Below are 19,479 nucleotides of genomic sequence, written 5' to 3'. Positions count from 1 at the left end.
AAGGAAAAAAAGGATTATTAGTAGCTTTAAAGACAGAAGATTTTTTCATGTCAAAATGTTTACTACTGGCTTATTTTTTAAGTGTAAGACTTCCAAAACAAAAGGAAATCCAGGCCTACCATTCTTTCTCCAGAATGTCAACTTTAAAACAGACCAACAGGGTGCCAGAGCCTAAAAAGACTATGAAAATGTTAAGTAACATCTTTTTGGAAAGTCTACTAAAAACTGCCTAAAATATTTCATTGTAGAAACCTAAATTCCTTTAAGATTACTTTTGTAATTGTATCAAAAATAATTTTACCAAATGACAGTTTCTCTAATATCCAGAAGATATTTATAATTTCATGTTCAAAATGCACTGATTACTTAACTTCAATTTTAAGGAAATTTCCCGGTCTTATTAATAATGCCCTATGAAGATTTACCCTTCTCTTGAAACCATTTAGATTTTAAATGTTCAGGGGCACCTGGGTGGCTCAGTAGGTTAAGCCGCTGCTTTTGGCTCAGGTTATGGTCCCAGGGTCCTGGGATCCAGCTCAATGTCACGCTTCCAGCGCAGCGGAAAAACTGCTTCTCCCTCTCCCTCTGCCTACTTGTGCTCTCTAGCTCTCTGTCAAATAAATAAATAAAATCTTTAAAAAAAAAAAAAAAGTTCAAATGTTCTCCCTAAAAAATACAATGTCACTAAATTACAATCAATTCTATCTACATGTTAAAACTTTGCCTTGGCCAATCACGAAGAGAACCCGATTTTGAATGTTAAAACTCCAGTAATTAAGCTTCCACAAACTGCCATGCACATAAAATTTGAGGGTCAAACTAGAAAGGCAATACAACATAAGAAGTCTTTGTGTAAAAATGTTTCCAAGAAAGATATTTTGTTGGAAAAAAAAATCCAGCATCTAAATACGAATTACAATAAAGCTATATAACTGACACTGATGGAATTCACCACAAAGCACATGGGAAAACCAAATAAAGTAGATATTTTGACCTGCAAAAGTAAACCCCCCCTCTCTTAATTAAAAAAAAAAATCTAAGGGAGGCACAAATTTTGCATGTTATTGGAAAAGTTTTAAGGCTTAAACTATAAAGTAAAATGCATGCTCTTTTATCATTAAAATGTGCACTTAAAATATAAAACAGTATATAATTCATACCCCCCCCAACACGTGGAAACGTCCAGAATGTTTGGGAAGTGAGCACCCTACATTAGATACGTTAACAATTCAACACCGTCCCAATATTGCAGAGTTTAAGAACGAAGCAGTTAAAGGTGGGCTGCGCTGAGGTCAGGTGAGAAACATGGTTTACCGTTAAACGCACCCAAGTCTGGTTGCAACCAAGGAAATGATTTGGAAATTTTTTAAGAAGCGAGTCCGCTGGTTGGTCCTCCATGCCCAATGAAATTTCTGGTAAGACGAAGCTTCCGTTCCAAATTCATTATCTATTTCGCTTACAACACAATTCTGCCTGGAAGAAGTCTCACCCCAAAACGTTCCTGACCCTTGTGAGAATCAGAACTAGAACCGCAAACTGGGCCGGGTTAGCCGTAGCCTATGTAGCGCCGGGCAAGCGAAGCCGGACGCGCGCGGAGCAGAAAACGTTGGCAAGAGCAACCAAAAAGCGACGGCAAACCGAGCCCACTAATCGGAAATTCCGGGCTAAAACGCTGCCCTGGGTGAGAGAACAATCCAACGCGGCGGGAAAAACAAGGACACGAGGCGCCGCGATTTTCACAGGCCATAGCACAGGCCTCAGCTGGGACAAGAGCTTTCTCCACCGAGGCTGAAGAACGTGGACTGCCCGCGGCGCCCCGCTCCTCAAAGGGGCCTCCCTTCACTCCCCCTTCCCCCTCATACCCCCGCCAGCCAGGCACTACACTCACCAAACGGATGAAGCCGAAGCCACGGTCCCGATTGATGAAGACCTCGCTGGGCTCGCCGTAGCGCTCGAAGAGCCTCTTGAAGTCCTCTTCCGTGATATCTGTGGGCAGGTTCCCCACGAAGAGGCGGCAGCGTTGCGTGTACGTCTTTTCGCCCGGCTTGAGGAAGCTCTTGATGTCAATGGTGAATCCCATCTCTTCATCGGGGTGGTCCTCCGGAGCCACCGGGGCAGGTGGAGCCGGCTCCCCAGCCAGCGCGAGGGCCATGGCGGCCGATGGCTCGCTCTCGCCTGCGGCAGACTCAAGAGCTCGAAGGCGGGCCGGGTTTTTCTCAATGCGTACTTGCTTCAGGTTTCCCCTTAACATCATCTTAGTGAGTTCAATTCAGATACCGGATATAATTCTAGAGCTATAGCTGTATCTCTATATATACCTGCAAATACGGAATATAGAAGGAAAAAATCAGAGAAGACAGGTCGCTTAGCGCGCCGCCCTGCCTGGTTAGGATCACCGCCACGGTAGCTGCACGTTCAAAATGGCGCTGCCACCAGCCGCAGTTACAAGAAGAGACGCCGGCTGTAAGTCCCGCCCCTCCGCAAAGGCCGACGCCGGAGCCAACGCGCCTGCGCATTATTGCACGCCAACGGCACGATAACATGCGCATGAGCACAGTATTACATGAGCTGCAGATGCAAACCACCTCCTAGGCTACGCTAAATGCGGTTTCCCACCCTTCTAAATTAGCTGACTGTTGGGTTGCACTTATGGGAAAAATTGTTATATGTGCACCAGTGTGTGAAAACACAATGATCTGGGGAATATCCATATTCTTTTAGATACCCAGCTCAATTCTCAATGACTATGGAAAAACGAAAACTTGCAAATTTTACGCATGGCATTGAATAAGATATTTCCCGGTGATTGAAACACCTCAAAACATTTATTTCTGTCCGTCAACAGCAAGATTTTTATTATACTTACTGATAAAACTATCCATTCTATAAAATAATTATACTGTTGATTATTCGCCTCAGAGAAGGACTCCATGAAATTGCTTATGAAATTCTGAACTCCTATAGACCATACTCATAACAAGGGCCAGCAAATATTTTCTGTAAAGGGTCAGACTGCAAATATTTTAAGATTTGTGAGTCATGCAGTGTCCGCCAAACTACTCACTTCCGCTCAGTACGTCTCCTGGGACATGGGCAGGCACTCCAGTGAGTGTTAAAAAGAAATGAATTCACTCTCTGCAAAACATTTCAGTAGTTTCTCATGAGGTTAAACATATGCTCACTTAAGAAGAGCAATCCCACTTCTAATTATCCAAGTGAAATGAAAACTTGTATTCACACAAAAAACTACATGCAACTGTTTATAGGGGCTTTATTTGTAATCAAGAAGAACTGAAACAATCCAAATGTCCAAACTAGTGATAGGTAAACAGCGTGACTTTCATATAATGGAATATGCTCAGCAATAAAAAGGAATGCACTACAGAACACAGATCAGTGGTTGCCAGGAGCTGGAGGTGGGGGGTGATTACACAGGGACACAGGGAAATTTTTGGAATGATGAAACTATATTCTGAATGAGGTGGTGGCTACACAATTGTATGTGTTTGTCAAAACTTGGTAAACTAAAAGGGTCAGTATTATTGTATGTAAATTATGCCTTAAAATTTTTTTTCAAAGATTTTATTTATTTATTCGACAAATACAGATCACAAATAGGCAGAGAGGCGGGCAGAGAGAGAGGGGGAAGCAGGCTCCCCGCCCAGCAGAGAGCCGGATGCGGGGCTCCATCCCAGCACCCCGGGACCACAACCGGAGCCAAAGGCAGAGGCCCTAATCCACCGAGCCACCCAGGTGCCCCTAAAAAATTTTTAACTATTCAAAAATTTAAAAATAAAATACCATCGAGACTAATCCCTATTTACCTTAGTTGGCCATCCAAATTCTAATCACCCAGACTCTAATCCCCGTGTAGGTCTATAAATTCCTGAGTCTAACTCAATTCCCCACACCCCTCTCAGTTGCTCCAAAGCCACCTATTGAGTGCTTGGAAACTCACTCTTTGTAATCAGCAAAATCCCCTATTTTTTATTTTTTTCTCTGAACATCTTCACCTTCCTGCTTTAACTGGAATATGGTTTTCCTCTGAAGATTGCTTCCCCAACAGCCCTCCCTAAAAGTGGACCTTTTTCCTACCTCCCATGTGTCACTGGATTTAAGGATGAGGCACAGACATTCTCAATGATCCCTTACAAGCTGGAGAACATATCCCCTTTCCTTCAGCAAAAATCCCAGCTCCAAAATTCTCATGCCAACATAATCATGAGCTTATGCTCCCTTTCCCGCTCTCCCTCTTCTTTACTCTCCCATCTCCCCCATAATAACTTTTCACCACTCTTTAAATTTACAACCACAAATGTGAGGTAGGAATGCATATGAATGCATAGCCAATATTGTCAATTTTTATTAACTTTGCTGAAGAAAAAGGCACAATCAGAATAAAATTGCCTCACTCGATCAGCACCAAATCAACTAACCTAATTTCATATGTAGCGTTCCTTCCTGTAACAAGAATGAATTGCCAGTGATCCCCTGGAAGGCCAACCCATGGGATAGCACCTTCTTCCCAAGCACTTTGCTTCTGCAGTTATCTAGTCACCTTCCCAAGTAATCAGCCACTTGATCTGTATTCAACTGTGTCCATCTGCAAAAGAAAACAAACTGCTGATAAAACTGTCACCTTAAAAAAAAAAGGAACGAAAAAACCCCTTTCTAGACCTATGTTATCCTTTAGCTATTTCTTTACTAGAAAGATAGAAACAGAGAAAGCAGAAGAATTGTCTATATTTTGTCTCTATTTGCTAATTTGATATCTCCTTAAGCTACATTAATCAGATATCTGTCCCCACATTGTATTCCTCTGAAACCTCTCTTGGCACAATGGTGACAGCCTCTACTTTACCAGGTGCAACAGTCAAATCTCAGACTTCTCAGCCCCATTTGACATTGTAGACCTGTGCCTGAGTTTTACCATATATAATTTGGTAATAGTACCTACTTAACAGAGTTATTGTGCATAATAAATGAATTACAGTATAATCTTTGGAAAATATTCTGACACCTTAAGTGTTATTATTGGTCACTTTTCTCATATCTTCTGGAAACACTGTTCTGTCCTCTGTACTATCATCTTCTCCTCATGTTCTTACACCTCACTGGCCACTCCTCAGGCATTATATCTTTCTTAGGAATCTTTAGTATGATAGAGAGCCACAAGTCGAAGTCCTTCTCTTTTCTTTAGCTATATTCATTCCCTAGGTCAGGCCATCCACATCATGGTACCTCAGAAGCACTAGAGCATCTTTTCTAAAGCTCAACACTATTTGCATTTTGTACCAAATAATTATTTGTTGTGAGCGGATGTTTAGAAGTGTGACTGCCTCCTACCACCTAGATGCCAGTAGCACCCCACTCCCAGCTGTGACAAAGCAAAACCTGCCAGGCATTATTTCAATTGTGTTACACTAATTAACTCATTAATCTTCATAACAATATCTTCTTATTGTTGTCACTTTTGTTTTTGTTTATTTTTTTAAAGATTTTATTTATCTGTCAGAGAGAGGGCGGAGAGAGAGCACAAAACCGGGGGGGGGGGGGGGGGGGGGGGGGAGGGGGGGGGGGAGACGGGCGGGGGGGGGGGACAGCAGGCAGAGGGAAAACCAGGCCCCTACTGAGCAAGGAGCCCGATGAGGGACTCAATACCAGGACCCTGGAATCATGACCTAAGTCTAATACAGATCCTAACCGACTGAGCCACCCAGGAGTCCCTATCGTTGTCACTTTTAAACTTCATTTTTTACTTTTTTAAAAGATTTTATTTATTTATTTGACAGGGATCACAAGTAGACAGAGAGGCAGGCAGGTGGGGGGAAGGTTGGGGAACAGGCTCCCTACTGAGCAGAGAGCCCGATGCCCAATGCGGGGCTTGATCCCAGGACCCTGGGATCATGACCTGAGCCAAAGGCAGAGGCTTGAACCCACTGAGCCACCCAGGTGCCCCTAAACTTCATTTTTTAGAGCAGTTTTAGATTCATAGCAAAATTAAAAGGAAGGTACAGAAATTTCCCATTTACTTCCTGCTCCTGCATATGCACAGTTTTCCCCATTATATACATAACCCACAAAAATGATACATCTGTTACAGTTGATGAACCTATATTGACACATCATGATCACACAGAGTCCAATGGGTTTCACTCAGTAGTGTGTATTCTATGGGTCTGGAAAAATTTATGGTGACATGTATCCACCATTACAGTATTACACAGAGTGCTTTCTCTTAATTGATTTGAAAGAGACAGAGAGAGCAGGACCAGGGGGAGGGGCAAAGGGAGAGGAAGAGGGAAAGCAGACTCCCCTCTGAGTGGGGAGCCCAATCAGGGCTCAATCCCAGGACCCTGAGATCATGACCTGAACAAAGTCAGACACTTTACTGACTGAGCCACCCAGGCGCCCCATAGAGAGTACTTTCGTTGCCCTAAAACTCCTCTGTGCCCCTCCTATTCCTCCCTCTCCCCAACCAACCTCTGGAGATCACTGAAGTTTTTATTGTCTCCATAGTTTTACCTTTTCTAGAATGTCATATAATTGGAATCATATAGTGTGTAGCCTTTTTAGACTGCCTTCTTTCACTTAGTAATATGTATTTAAGATTCCTCTGTCTTTTCATGGCTCAGTAGCTCATTTCTTTGTAATATTGAATAATATTCCATTGTCTGGATGTACCACAGTCAATTTATCCATTCACTTACTGAAGGACATCTTGGTTGTTTCCAAGTTTGGCAGTTATAAATGAAGCTGCTATAAACATTTGTGTGCAGGTTTTTGTATGGATATAAGTTTTCAACTCCTTTGGGTAAATAGCTAGCAGTGAGATAGCTGGATTTTACAGTAAGTTTATGTTTAGCATTTAAGAAGCTGACAAATTGTCTTCCAAAGTGGCTATACCACTCTGCATTCCCACCAGCAATGAATGAGTGTTCCTGTTGCTCTACACATTTGCCAGCATTTGGAGTAGTCACTGTTCTAGATTCTGACCATTCTGTTACAGGTATAGTGGTACCTCATTTTTTAGTTTGCATTTTGCAGATAATATACCATAGGGAACATCTTTTCTTATGCTCATTTGCCATTTATATGTCTTTTCTGGGGTGTCTGTTAAAGCTATTGGCCCATTTCTTAATCAGATTGTTATTGTTGAGTTTTAAGAGTTGCTTGTATACTTTGGTAACAGTCCTTTATCAGATGTCTTTGGCAAATATTTTCTTGCAACCTATCAGCTTGTATTTTTATTCTCATGACTGTATTTTGCAGAGCAGAAGTTTTTCATTTTAATGAAGTTCAGATTATCAGTTCTTTCTCTCATAAATCTCTCAAAATCATAAATCTCATAAAACACCTATGGTGTTATATATAAGAAGTCATCACCATGGGTTGCCTGGGTGCCTCAGCCAACTAAGCATCTGCCTTTGGCACAGGTCATGATCCCAGGGTCCTGGAGTCAAGTCTCACATCAAGCTCCCTAGTTGGTAGGGAGCCTGGTTCTCCCTCTCCCTCTGCCACTCCCTTTGCTTGTACTTGCTCTCACTCTCCATCAAATGAATAAATAAAATCTTTAAAAATAAATAATAAAAAGTCATCACCAAATCAAAAGTCATTTAAATTTTCTTCAATTTTTCTTCTAGGATTTTTAAAGTTTTGTGTTTTACATTTAAGTGTATGATCCATTTTGAGTTAATTTCTATGAAGGTTGTAAGGTTTGTGTATAGATTCTCTCTCCCTCCTTTTTAATATGTGAATGACCAGTTGTTCCAGCACCATTATTGAAAAGATAGTCTTGTTCCATATATTGCCTTTGTTCTTTGCCAGCCGATCGGTTGATCTTTATTTATGATGGCCTATCTCTGGACTCTCTATTCTGTTCATTGATCTATTTGTCTACTCTTTCTCTAATACAGTATTGTTTTGATTAGTGTGACTTAATAGTAAGTCTTAAAGTTGAGTACCATTAGTCCTCCAACTTTGTTCTTTTCCTTCAATATTGTATTGGCTATTCTGGGTCTTCTTCCTCTCCTTATAAACTTAAGAAGCAGTTTGTACATATCAAAAATACACTATTTATTGAAGCGACTGTCTTTTTTCCACTGTATATTTTTTCCTGCTTTGTCGAAGATTATTTGACCACAGAGTTGAGGGTACATATCAGGGCTCTCTACTCTGTTCCACTGGTTGTGTGTCTGTTTTGATGCCAGTACCATGCTGTCTTGGTGATCACAGCTTTGTAGTAAAGCTTGAAATCAGGCAACATGATGCCCCAGTTTTGTTTTTCTTTTTCATTTCCTTAACAATTCGGGGTCTCTTCTGATTCCATACAAATTTTAGGATTGTTTGCTCTACCTCTTTGAAAAATGCCAGTGAAATTTTGATCAGAATGGCATTAAAAGTATAGATTGCTCTAGGCAGTATAGACATTTTAACAATGTTTTTTCTTCTGATCCATGAGCATGGGATGGTCTTTCATCTTTTTGTGTCTTCTTCAATTTCTTTCATGAGTGTTCTGTAATTCCTAAGTACAGATCATTTACCTCTTTGGTTAGGTTTATTCCCAGGTATCTTATGCTTCTTATGCTATAGTAAATGGAATCGATTCTCTAATTTCCCTTTCTGTATTTTCATTGTTAGTGTATAAGAAAGCAACCGATTTCTGTACATTGATTTTGTATCCTGCCACATTACTGAATTGCTGTATGAGTTCTAGTAGTTTCATGGTGGAGTCTTTTGGGTTTTCCATATAAAGTATCATATCATCTGCGAAGAGAGAGAGTTTGACTTCTTCTATGACAATTTGAATATCTTTTATTTCTCTTTGTTGTCTGACTGCTGTTGTTAGGACTTCTAATACTATGTTGAACAAGAGTGGTGAGAGTGGGCATCCTTGTCGTGTTCCTGATCTCAAAGGGAAGGCTGTCAGCTTTTTCCCATTGAGGATGATATTTGCTGTGGGTTTCTCATAGATAGATTTTATGAAGTTGAGGAATGTTCCCCCATCCCTATACTTTGAAGCGTTTTAATCAGGAACGGATGCTGGATTTTGTGAAATGCTTTTTCTGCATGAATCAAGAGGACTCTGTGGTTCTTCTCTCTTCCCTTATTGATTTGTCCTATCACATTGATTGATTTGTGAATGTTGAACCATCCTTGCAACCCAGGGATAAATCCCACCTGGTCATGGTGGATAATCTTTTTAACGTACTGTTGGATTTAATGTACTGTTGGATCCTATTAGCTAGGATCTTGTTGAGAATCTTAGCATCCATATTCATCAGGGATATTGGTCCAAAATTCTCCTTTTTGGTGGGGTCTTTGCCTGGTTTGAGGATCAGGATAATGCTGGCTTCATAAAGAGAGTCTGGAAGTTTGCCTTCTGCTTCAATTTTTTGAAACAGCTTCAGGAGAATATGTGTTATTTCTTCTTTGAAAGTTTGGTAGAATTCCCCAGAGAATCCGTCAGGTCCTGGGCTCTTGTTTTTTGGGAGGTTTTTGATCAAGATTTCAATCTTGTTACTAGATATCGGTCTATTCAGGTTGTCAGTTTCGTCCTGATTCAGTTTTGGAATTTTATAGTTTTCTAGCAATGCATCCATTTCATCTAGGTTGCTTAACTTATTGGCATATAACTATTGACAATAATTTCTGATGATTGCTTCTATTTCCTTAGTGTTAGTTGTGTCTCTCCCTTTTCATTCATAATTTTATTTGGGTCTTCTCTCTTTTCTTTTGAATTAGTTTGGCCAATGGTTTATCGATCTTACTGATTCTTTCAAAAAAACAGCTTCTAGTTTCATTGATGTGTTCTACTGTATCTCTAGTTTCTATCTCACTGATCTCTGCTTTAATCTTGATTATTTCCCTTTTTGTGTGTGGAGTTGGCTTAATTTGTTGTTGATTCTCCAGTTCTTTAAGGTGTAAAGACAGCTGGTGTATTCTGGATTTTTCAGTTTTTTTGAGGGAGGCTTGGATGGCTTTGTATTTTCCCCTTAGGACCGCCTTTGCTGTTGGTATTGTATTTTTAAAAAGATTTTATTGATCTGAAAGAGAGAGTGAGAATGTGAGAAAGGGAGAGTGAGCATGAATGGGGCAAGGGGAGGACAGAGGGAGAAGACAAGCAGACTCCCCCATGAGCAGGGGACCCCCCCCAACTTGAGGCTTGATCCCAGGACCCCAGAACCACAACCTGATCCGAAGGCAGACACACAACTGACAGAACCACCCAGGCTCCTGGTATTGTATTTTTTATTTCAAATTCCACTTCATCACTCTGGTACATAAAAAAGTAATGGGCTTTTGAAAATTAGGGCTTATATCCTACAACCTTGCTATGATTGTTTATTAGTTTTTTGTCAATTCTTTCAGATATTCTACATACACAATCATTTTATCTGCATACAAAGACAGTTTTATCTCTTCTTTCCCAATCTCCACATCTTGTATTTACTTTTCCTATCTTATTGTATTATTTAGGACTTCTAGAACAATGTTGAATGGCAGTGGAGAGAGAGGATATCCTTGTCTTGTTCCTGACCTTACTAGGAAAGCTTTGAGATTCTTACCATAAAGTATGATGTTAGTTGTAGGTTTCTTATAGATATTTTTATCATACGAGGAGGTTACCATCAATTACTAGTTTACTGAGAGTTTTTATAATAAATGAGTGTTGGATTTTGTCAAATAGCTTTTTCCGCATCTATTGATAAGACCATGTGATTTTAATTCTTTGGATTTTTGATGTGATGAATTACATTAATTGATTTTTGGATGTTGACCAACCATGCATACCTGAGATAAACCCCCTTGATTCAGGCAACTGGGTGGCTCAGTTGGTTGGGCATCTGCCTTCAGCTTGCGTGGTGGTCCCAGGGGTGGGATTGAGCCCGGCATGTAGCTTCCTGCTCAGCAGGGAGTCTGCTTCTCCCACTGCTGCTCCCCCTGCTTGTGCTCTCTCTGTCAAATAAATAAATAAATAAAATCTTGAAAAAAAATAAACCCACTTGATTGCAATGTACCACTTGCTTTACATATTGTTAGATTAAATTTGATAATATTTTGTTGAGAAAGTTTGCAGCTATGTTCCTGTGAATTATTGATTTGAAGTGTTTTTTTTTTCCTTGCAATGTCTTTGTTTAGTTTGGGAATTAAGGTAACGCAGGCCTCATAGAATGAGTCAGGAAGAATTCTGACTCTGCTTCTACTCTGCTTCTACTCTGCTTCTACTCTCTGAAAGAGATTATAGAGAATTGGTGTAACTTATTCCTTAAACATATCGCAGAATTCACCACTGAACCTAACTGGGATCAGTGCTTTTTGTTTTGGAAGGTTATTAACTAATGATTAAATCTCTTTTAAAAGACACAGGACTATTCAGATTGTCTAGTAGTGTCTCTGTGATTTTTGGCAGACTGTGTCTTTCCAAGAATTAGTTCATTTCATCTGGGCTATCAAATATGTGGGCATAGAGGGGTTCATAGCATATCTTCATTATCCTTTTAATATCCATAGGATCTGTAAAGATGTCCCCTCTTTCATTTGTGTATTAGTAATTTGTGTCCTTTCTCTTTTTTCTTAGTTAGCTTAGCTAGAGGCTTATTGATTTGATTTATCTTCTCAATGAACTAATTTTTGGTTTTATTGATTTTCTCTAATACCTGCTTTTCAATTTAATTGATTTCTACTCTAATTCTTATTTCTTTTCTTCTGCTAACTTTGGATTTAATTTGTTTTTTCTTTCTAGTTTTCTTACATGGAAACTTAGATGATTATATTATTTAAATTTATGCATTCAACACTATAAATGTTTCTCTAAGCACTGTTTTTACTGTATCCCAGAAATTTTGGTAAGTTGCATTTTCATTTTCCCTTAGTTCAAATATTTTTAAATTTCTCTTGAGATTTCTTCTTTCACCCATGTGTTATTTAGAAGTATACTATTTAGGGGTGCCTGGGTGGCTCAATGGCTTAAAGCCTCTGCCTTCAGCTCAGGTCACTCTCCTCAGGAGTGAGCCTGCTTCCCTTCCTCTCTCTCTGCCTGCCTCTACAATTTTTATTCTTTTAAATTTGTTAATGTATATTTTATGACCAACAATGTGATCAATATTGGTGAATGGTTCATGTGATCTTTTTTTTCAGAAAGGGGTAGGGACGAAGGAGAGGGAGAAAAAGAATCCCAAACAGGCTCCACCCCTAGCACAGAGCCTGACATGTGGCTTGATCTCACAACCCTGAGATCATGACCTGAACTGAAATCAAGATTCAGATACTCAACTGACTTGAGCTACCTAGGCACCCCACAGTCCATGTGATCTTAAGAAGAATGTGTATTCTGCTATTGTTGGATGGAGTAGTCTATTGATGTCAATTATATCCAGTTGAATGATGGTATTATTAAATTCAACTACGTCGTTACTGATTTTCTGCCTGTTGGATCCATCCACTTTTGATAAATCCACTTCTGATAAATTGTTGAAATTTCTGACTGTAATTGCGGATTCTTCTAGTTCTCCATGGAGTTCTATCCATCATGTATTTTGATGCTCTGTTGTTAGGCATATTAAAAGTTAAAGATTGTTATGTCTTCTTGGGGGAAATTACCCCTTTATAAATATGAAATTCCAAGAAAAATGGGAGGTGGCAGAGTAGTAAGATCTTGAAGTCACCTCCTCCCATGGACACAGCAGGGCTGTGACTCTATATAGTAAAACTCTCTCTGGGAACAACCTGAAAACTAGCAGAACAGTTCTCCCACAGCTGAAGATATAAACAAAAAAACCAAAGCATTGGAGGGGCAAACACACTGTCTAATCAGGAACCAAAACCCTGCCATGGCAACCCATAAGCAGGAGGTATGTCACTGGCACAAGAGTACTTCCTGAGGAGTGAGAGTTCAAGCTTCACATTGGGTAATCCCTGCCCTGGGGGATCCAAACCAGGTAGATGAGTTACCATAATGTCTGGCTAGGAAAATGAACGGGGCTTAACTCCAGGAGAGCCAGAGGCCTAGAGGAAACCAAGACTCTACTCTTAAAGGTCTTGCACACAATCTTACTCCCTCCAAGACCCAACACAGAGGCAGTAGTGTGAAGAGAGCCTGGGCCAAAAGTGAAGACTTATTAACTAATTTTAGGGCATGTGCCACCGGCACAGAGATCTGTAGAAATTTTCTCTGGGAACAGAAAGCTTATGGGTGCCATTTTTCTTGCCCTCTTTCAGCCTACTTGACTTCAAACTGATGAATACCAGTTCTGACACTTTACATCTAACATACTAACACCCCTCAAAAAGCAGTTTTTGGGAGCACCTGGGTGGCTCAGTCGGTTAAAGCCTCTGCCTTCGGCTCGGGTCATGATCCTAGGGTCCTGGGATCGAGCCCCGCATCATCGGGCTCTCTGCTCAGCAGGGAGCCTGCTTCCTCCTCTCTCTCTGCCTGCCTCTCTGCCTGCTTGTGATCTCTGTCTGTCAAAAAAAAAAAAAAAAAAAAAGGCAGTTTTTGCTCTGCCACATGCAGCGGGCACCTCACCAGGGAACACCACCCCTCCAAAGCAATTCCTGCTCTCACAGAAGGAAGGCCACCCTGGCCCAACAGGACACCCATGCCAGTCATGGCCAGACCTCACAGTCAGTCCTGCCCACCACTGCCTCTGCTGCAGTCATGGCCCAATCACAATAGTAGGGTACATGCAACTCTTACAGGGAACATCACTGGAGTGCCTGGTTCTGGCAGCCAGAGGAAATTGTACCTTCCACATAAGGCCGCTACTTTCAAGATCAGGAGACATAGTTGACCTACTTAATACATAGAGACAAACACAGAATCATACAAAAAGAGGAGACAGAGAAATATGTTCCAAGGTGCCTCAGTGGCTCAGTGGGTTAAGTCTCTGCCTTCAGCTCGGGTCATAATCTCAGGGTCCTGGGACTGAGGCCCGAATCTGGCTCTCTGCTCAGCGGGGAGCCTGCTTCCCTCTCTCTCTCTGCCTGCCTCTCTGCCTACTTGTGATCGCTCTCTGTCAAATAAATTAATACATACATCTTAAAAAAAAAAAGAAATATGTTCTAAACAAAAGAATAAGACAAAATCTCAGAAAAGGAACTAAGCAAAAACAGAGGTAAGCAATCTACCTGATAAACATTTCAAAGTAATGGTCATAAAGATGATCACTGAACTTGGAAGAAGAGTGGATGAACTCAGTGAGAACTTTAGCAAAGAGACAGAAAATATTAAAAAGAACTAATCGGAGCTGAATAATACAATAAATGAAATGAAAAATACACTAGAGGAGCCAATAGTAAATTAGAGAATGCAGAAGAATATAGCAATGATCTAAAAGACAGGATAGTGGAAATCATTCAAACTGAACAGCAAAAAGAAAAGGGAATTTTAACAATTAGGGTAGGTAGGGGACCTCTATGACAACATCATGCTAGTGGGCATCAAAATAAAGCCAGAGTAGACATATTTATATCAGAGAAACTAGACTTAAAAAAAAAAAGATTTTATTTATTTGAGAGAGAGAGAGAGAGAGAGTGAGCAAGCACAGTGGGGAGTGGGGGGCAGAGGAAGAGGGAGAAGTAGACTTCCAGCTGAGCAGGGAGCCCAATACGGGACTCAGTCCTCTGACTGTGAGATCATGACCTGAGCTGAAGGCAGACACCTAACTGACTAAGCCACCCAGGCTCCCCTCAGACAAACTAGACTTTAAACCAGACTGTAACAAGAGATGAAGAAGGACACTGTATCATAATAAAGAGGTCTATCCAAAAAGAAGATCTAACAATTGTAAATATTTATGTCCCCAACTTGGGAGCACCCAAATAAGTAAATCAGTTAGTAACAAACATAAAGAAATTAATTGATAATAATACAATAATACCAGGGGATTTTAACACCCCCACTTACTGCAACAGAAAGATCATCAAAGCAGAAAATCAAAAAGGAAACAATGGCTTTCAGAAAGACACTGGACCAGATGGACTTAACAGATATATTCAGAGCATTTCATCCTAAACCAGCAGAAGACTCATTCTTTTTGAGTGCACATGGAACTTTCTCCAGAATAGATCACATACTGGGTCACAAATCAGCTCTCAACAAGTAGGCCTGATTGTGTTGATCCAACAACAATCAAAAAGACTGAGATCATACCATACATATTTTCAGACCACAACTCTATGAAACTTGAAGTCAACCACAAAAAATTTGGATAGACCATAAATACATGCAGGTTAAAGAATACCTCAGTAAAGAATGAATGGGTTAACCAGGAAATTAAAGAAGAAATTTAAAAAAAAACATGGAAGCAAATGAAAATGAAAACATGATAGTCCAGAACCTTTGGGATGCAGTAAAAGTGGTCACAAGAGGGAAGTATATAGCAATACAAGCCTACCTCAAAAACCAAGGAAAGTCTCAAATACATAACCTAGACTTACACCTAAGGAGCGAGAAAAGGAATAGTAAATAAATCCTGAAGCCAGGAGAAGAAGGGAAATAATAAAGACTAGAGCAGAAATAAATTATAAAGAAACAAAAAAATACAGTAGAATAGCTCAATGAAACTAAGAGGTGGTTCTTTAAAAGAATTAGTAAAATTGATAAAGCTCTAGCTACATTTATCAATATGAAAAGAGAAAAGACCCAAATAAATAAAATCATGAATGAAAGAGAAGAGATCACAACCAACACCATAGAAATACAAACAATTATAAGAGAATATATAAATTATATGCCAACAAATTGGATAATTTGGAAGAAATGGATAAATTCTTAGAAACATGCAAACTACCAAAGCTGAAACAGAAAGAAATCCTGTACAGACCCATAACCAGCAAAAGAAACTGAATCAGTAATAAAAAAAACTCCCAAAAAACCAAAGTCCAGACCCACATGGCTTCCCAGGGCAATTCTACCAGAAATTTAGAGAAGAGTTAATACTTATTCTTATCGGGACACCTGGGTGGCTCAGCGGGTTAAGCCGCTGCCTTCAGCTCAGGTCATGATCCCAGCGTCCTGGGATCAAGTCCCACATTGGGCTCCTTGTCCAGCAGGGAGCCTGCTTCTCTCTCTGCCTCTGCCTGCCACTCTGCCTGCTTGTGCTCTCTCTCTCTGACAAATAAATAAATAAAATCTTTAAAAAAAATACGTATTCTTATCAAACTGTTCCAAAAAATAGAAATGGAATGAAAACTTCCAAACTCATTCTAAGAGGCCAGCATTATCTTAATTCCAAAACCAGAAGGTGACCCCACTAAAAAGAATTATAGGCCAATATCCATGATGAATATGGATGCAAAAATTCTCAACAAGATACTAGCAAAATGGATCCAACAGTACATTTAAAGAACTATTCACTATGATCAAGTGGGATTTATTCCTGGACTGAAGGGGTGGTTCAATATCTGCAAATCAATCAATGTGATATACCACATTAATAAAATAAAGAGCCATATGATCCTCTCAGTAGATGCAGAAAAAGCATTTGACCAAGTACAGCATCCATTGTTGACAAAAACCCTCAACAAAGTAAGGATAGAAGGACCATACCTCAATGTCATAAATGCCGTATATAAAAGACCCACAGCTAATATCCTCAATGGGGAAAAAACTAAGAGTTTTTCTTCCACTGTCAGGAACAAAAAACAGAGACGTCCACTCTCACCATTGTTATTTAACGTAGTACTGGAAGTTATAGCCTCAACAATCAAAATAAAAGCCATCCAAATCAGCAAGGAAGAAATCAAACTTTCACTATTTGCAGATGACATGATACTCTATGTAGAAAACCAGAAAGACTATCAAAAATTTGCTAGAACTAATACATGCATTTAGCAAAGTCGCAGAATATAAAATCAATATACAGAAATCTGTTGCATTTCTATACAGCAATAACGAAGCCACAGAAAAAGAAAACAAGGAATCAATTCCATTTATAATTGCATCAAAAAACCATAAGATACCTTGGAAGAAACCTAATCAAAGAGGTAAATGAACTGTCTTTTGAAAACTATAGAAAACTTATGAAAGAAATTGAAAAGGACACAAAGAAACGGAAAAACATTCCATACTCATGGACTGGCTGAACAATCATTGTTAAAATGTTTATCCTACCCAAAGCAACCTACACTTTTAATGAAATCCTTATCAAAACACCAACAGTATTTTTCACAGAACCAAAACAAACAATTCTAAAAGTTGTATAGAACCACAAAAGCCAAAGCAAATTTGAAAAAGGAAAACAAAGCTGGAGGCATCACAATTCTGGACTGCAAGCTGTATTACAAAGGTGTAGTCATCAAGACAGTAAGGTAATGGCACAAAAACAGACACATAGATCAATGGAACAGAAAACCCAGAAATGGACCCTCAACTATATGGTCAACTAATCTTTGACAAAGCAGGAAAGAATATTCAATGGAAAAAAGACAGTCTCTTCAACAAATCGTGTTGGGAAAATTGGACAGCAACAACTGGGCATCAGAAGAAATAAACTGGACCACTTTCCTACACCATAGGCAAAAATAAATTCAAAATGAATGGAAGACCTAAATGTGAGACAGAAATACATCAAAATTTTAGAGAGCAATACAGGCAGCAACCTCTTTGATCTTGGCTGTAGCAACTTCCCAGTAGACACGTCACCGGAGGCAAGGGAAACAAAAGCAAATATGAACTATTGGGACTTCATCAAGACAAAAAGCTTCTATACTGAGAAGGAAAAAAAAAATCAACAAAACAAAAGGCAGTCTACGGAATGGGAGAAGATATTTGCAAATGACATATCTGATAAAGGGTAGGTACCCAAAATCTATTTTAAAAAAGTATCAAGGGCACCTGGATGGCTCAGTGGGTTCAGCCTCTGCCTTCAGCTCAGGTCATGATCTCAGGATCCTGGGATCGAGTCCTGCATTGGGCTCTTTGCTTGGCAGGGAGCCTGCTTCCTCCTCTCTCTCTCTGCCTGCCTCTCTGCCTACTTGTGATTTCTCTCTCAAATGAATAAATAAAATCTTTTAAAAAAAGTATCAGACTCATCACTTAAAAACCAAATAATCCCTTTAAGAAATGGGCAGAAGACATGAATAGACATTTTTCCAAATAAGACATCCAGAGGGCCAACAGACACATGAAAAGAGGCTCAACATCACTCATCATCAGGGAAATACAAATCAAAACCATGATGAGATACCACTTCACATCTGTCAGAATGGCTAAAATTAACAATACAGGAAACAATAGAGGCTGGCGAGGATGTGGGGAAGGGGGAACCGTCTTGCCTTGTTGGTAGAAATGCAAACTGGTGTAGCCACTCTGGAAAACAGTATGGAGGATCCTCAAAAAGTTAAAAGTAGAACTACCCTACAACCCAGCAATTTCACTATGAGGTTTTTACCCAAAGAATACAAAAATAGTGATTTGAAGGAGCACATGCCCCCCAATGTTTATACGTTTATAGCAGAATTATCAACAATAGCCAAATTATGGAAAGAGCCCAAATGTCCATTGACTAATGAATGGATAAAGAAGATGTGAGATATATATATACATATGTATATATGTATATATATAAAGAATGAAATCTTGCCGTTTGGAATGACGTGGATGGAGCTAGAGTGTATTATGCTAAGCAAAATAAGATAAAGACAAATACCATATGATTTCACTCATATATGGAATTTAAGAAACAAAACAGATGAACATATGGGAAGGGGAAAAAAAGAGAGGGAAGCACACCATAAGAGACTCTTAACTGTAGAGAACAAACTGAGCATTGATGGAGGGGAGGTGGGCAGGGGATGGGCCAAATGGGTAATGGGTATTAAGGAGGGCACTTGTGTTGAGCATTGGGTCTTGTATGTAAGGGATGAATCACTAAATTCTACTCCTGAAACCAATATTACATTTATGTTAACTAACTAGGATTTAAATAAAAATTTGAAAAAGAAAAAAAACAAACAAAAAACAAAGACTACAACAAGAGAAAAAGAAGGGCATTGCATAATGATATAGGAATCAATCCAATAAGAGAATACAATCCAGTAAGAGAATACAATCCAATAAAAGAATTTTGTGTCTTTCTTTGTGTGTAACCTTCCATAAACAGAACGTGAAAGCGCCTAAATGTATACAACAAATCTAAACAGACATAAAAGTATAAATCGACAGTAATATGATGGTAGGGAACTTTAGCACCCCACCTACATCAATGGATCAGCCAGACAGAAAATTAATAAGGAAACAATGTCTTTGAATATTAGGCCATATGGACTTAGAACATTCCATCCCAAACCAGCAATATACACATTCTTTTGATGTGCTTAAGGAACATTCTCCAGGATAGACCATATGTTGGCCACAAAACTAGTCTTGGTAAATTTAACAAGATTGAAATAATATCAAGCATCTTTTCTGACCAAAACGATATGAAACTAGAAAAAAATGGAAAAAAAACCCCAAACATTTGGAGGCAAAACATC

The 19,479-nt window shown here is 39.5% G+C and overlaps 1 protein-coding gene across 1 annotated transcript in view; it reads right to left on the bottom strand.

Moving 5' to 3' along the window:
* LOC111159878 (paraspeckle component 1) overlaps positions 1 to 2,412 on the bottom strand; it is a 71,537-nt gene extending 69,125 nt beyond the window's left edge. The window contains exon 1 of the mRNA XM_022522530.1: positions 1,889 to 2,412. Within this exon, the coding sequence (XP_022378238.1) occupies positions 1,889 to 2,254 (366 nt within the window). The 5' untranslated portion in view covers positions 2,255 to 2,412. The remainder of the gene's footprint in view (positions 1 to 1,888) is intronic.
* Between the last annotated feature and the right edge of the window lie 17,067 nt (positions 2,413 to 19,479).

Source organism: Enhydra lutris, unplaced genomic scaffold, assembly GCF_002288905.1.
Source record: "Enhydra lutris kenyoni isolate GAN:26980312 unplaced genomic scaffold, ASM228890v2 scaffoldscaffold71, whole genome shotgun sequence".
Lineage (NCBI taxonomy): Eukaryota > Metazoa > Chordata > Mammalia > Carnivora > Mustelidae > Enhydra > Enhydra lutris.
Note: the sequence above shows the minus strand (reverse complement) of the source record. Positions and strands in the feature narration are given on the sequence as shown.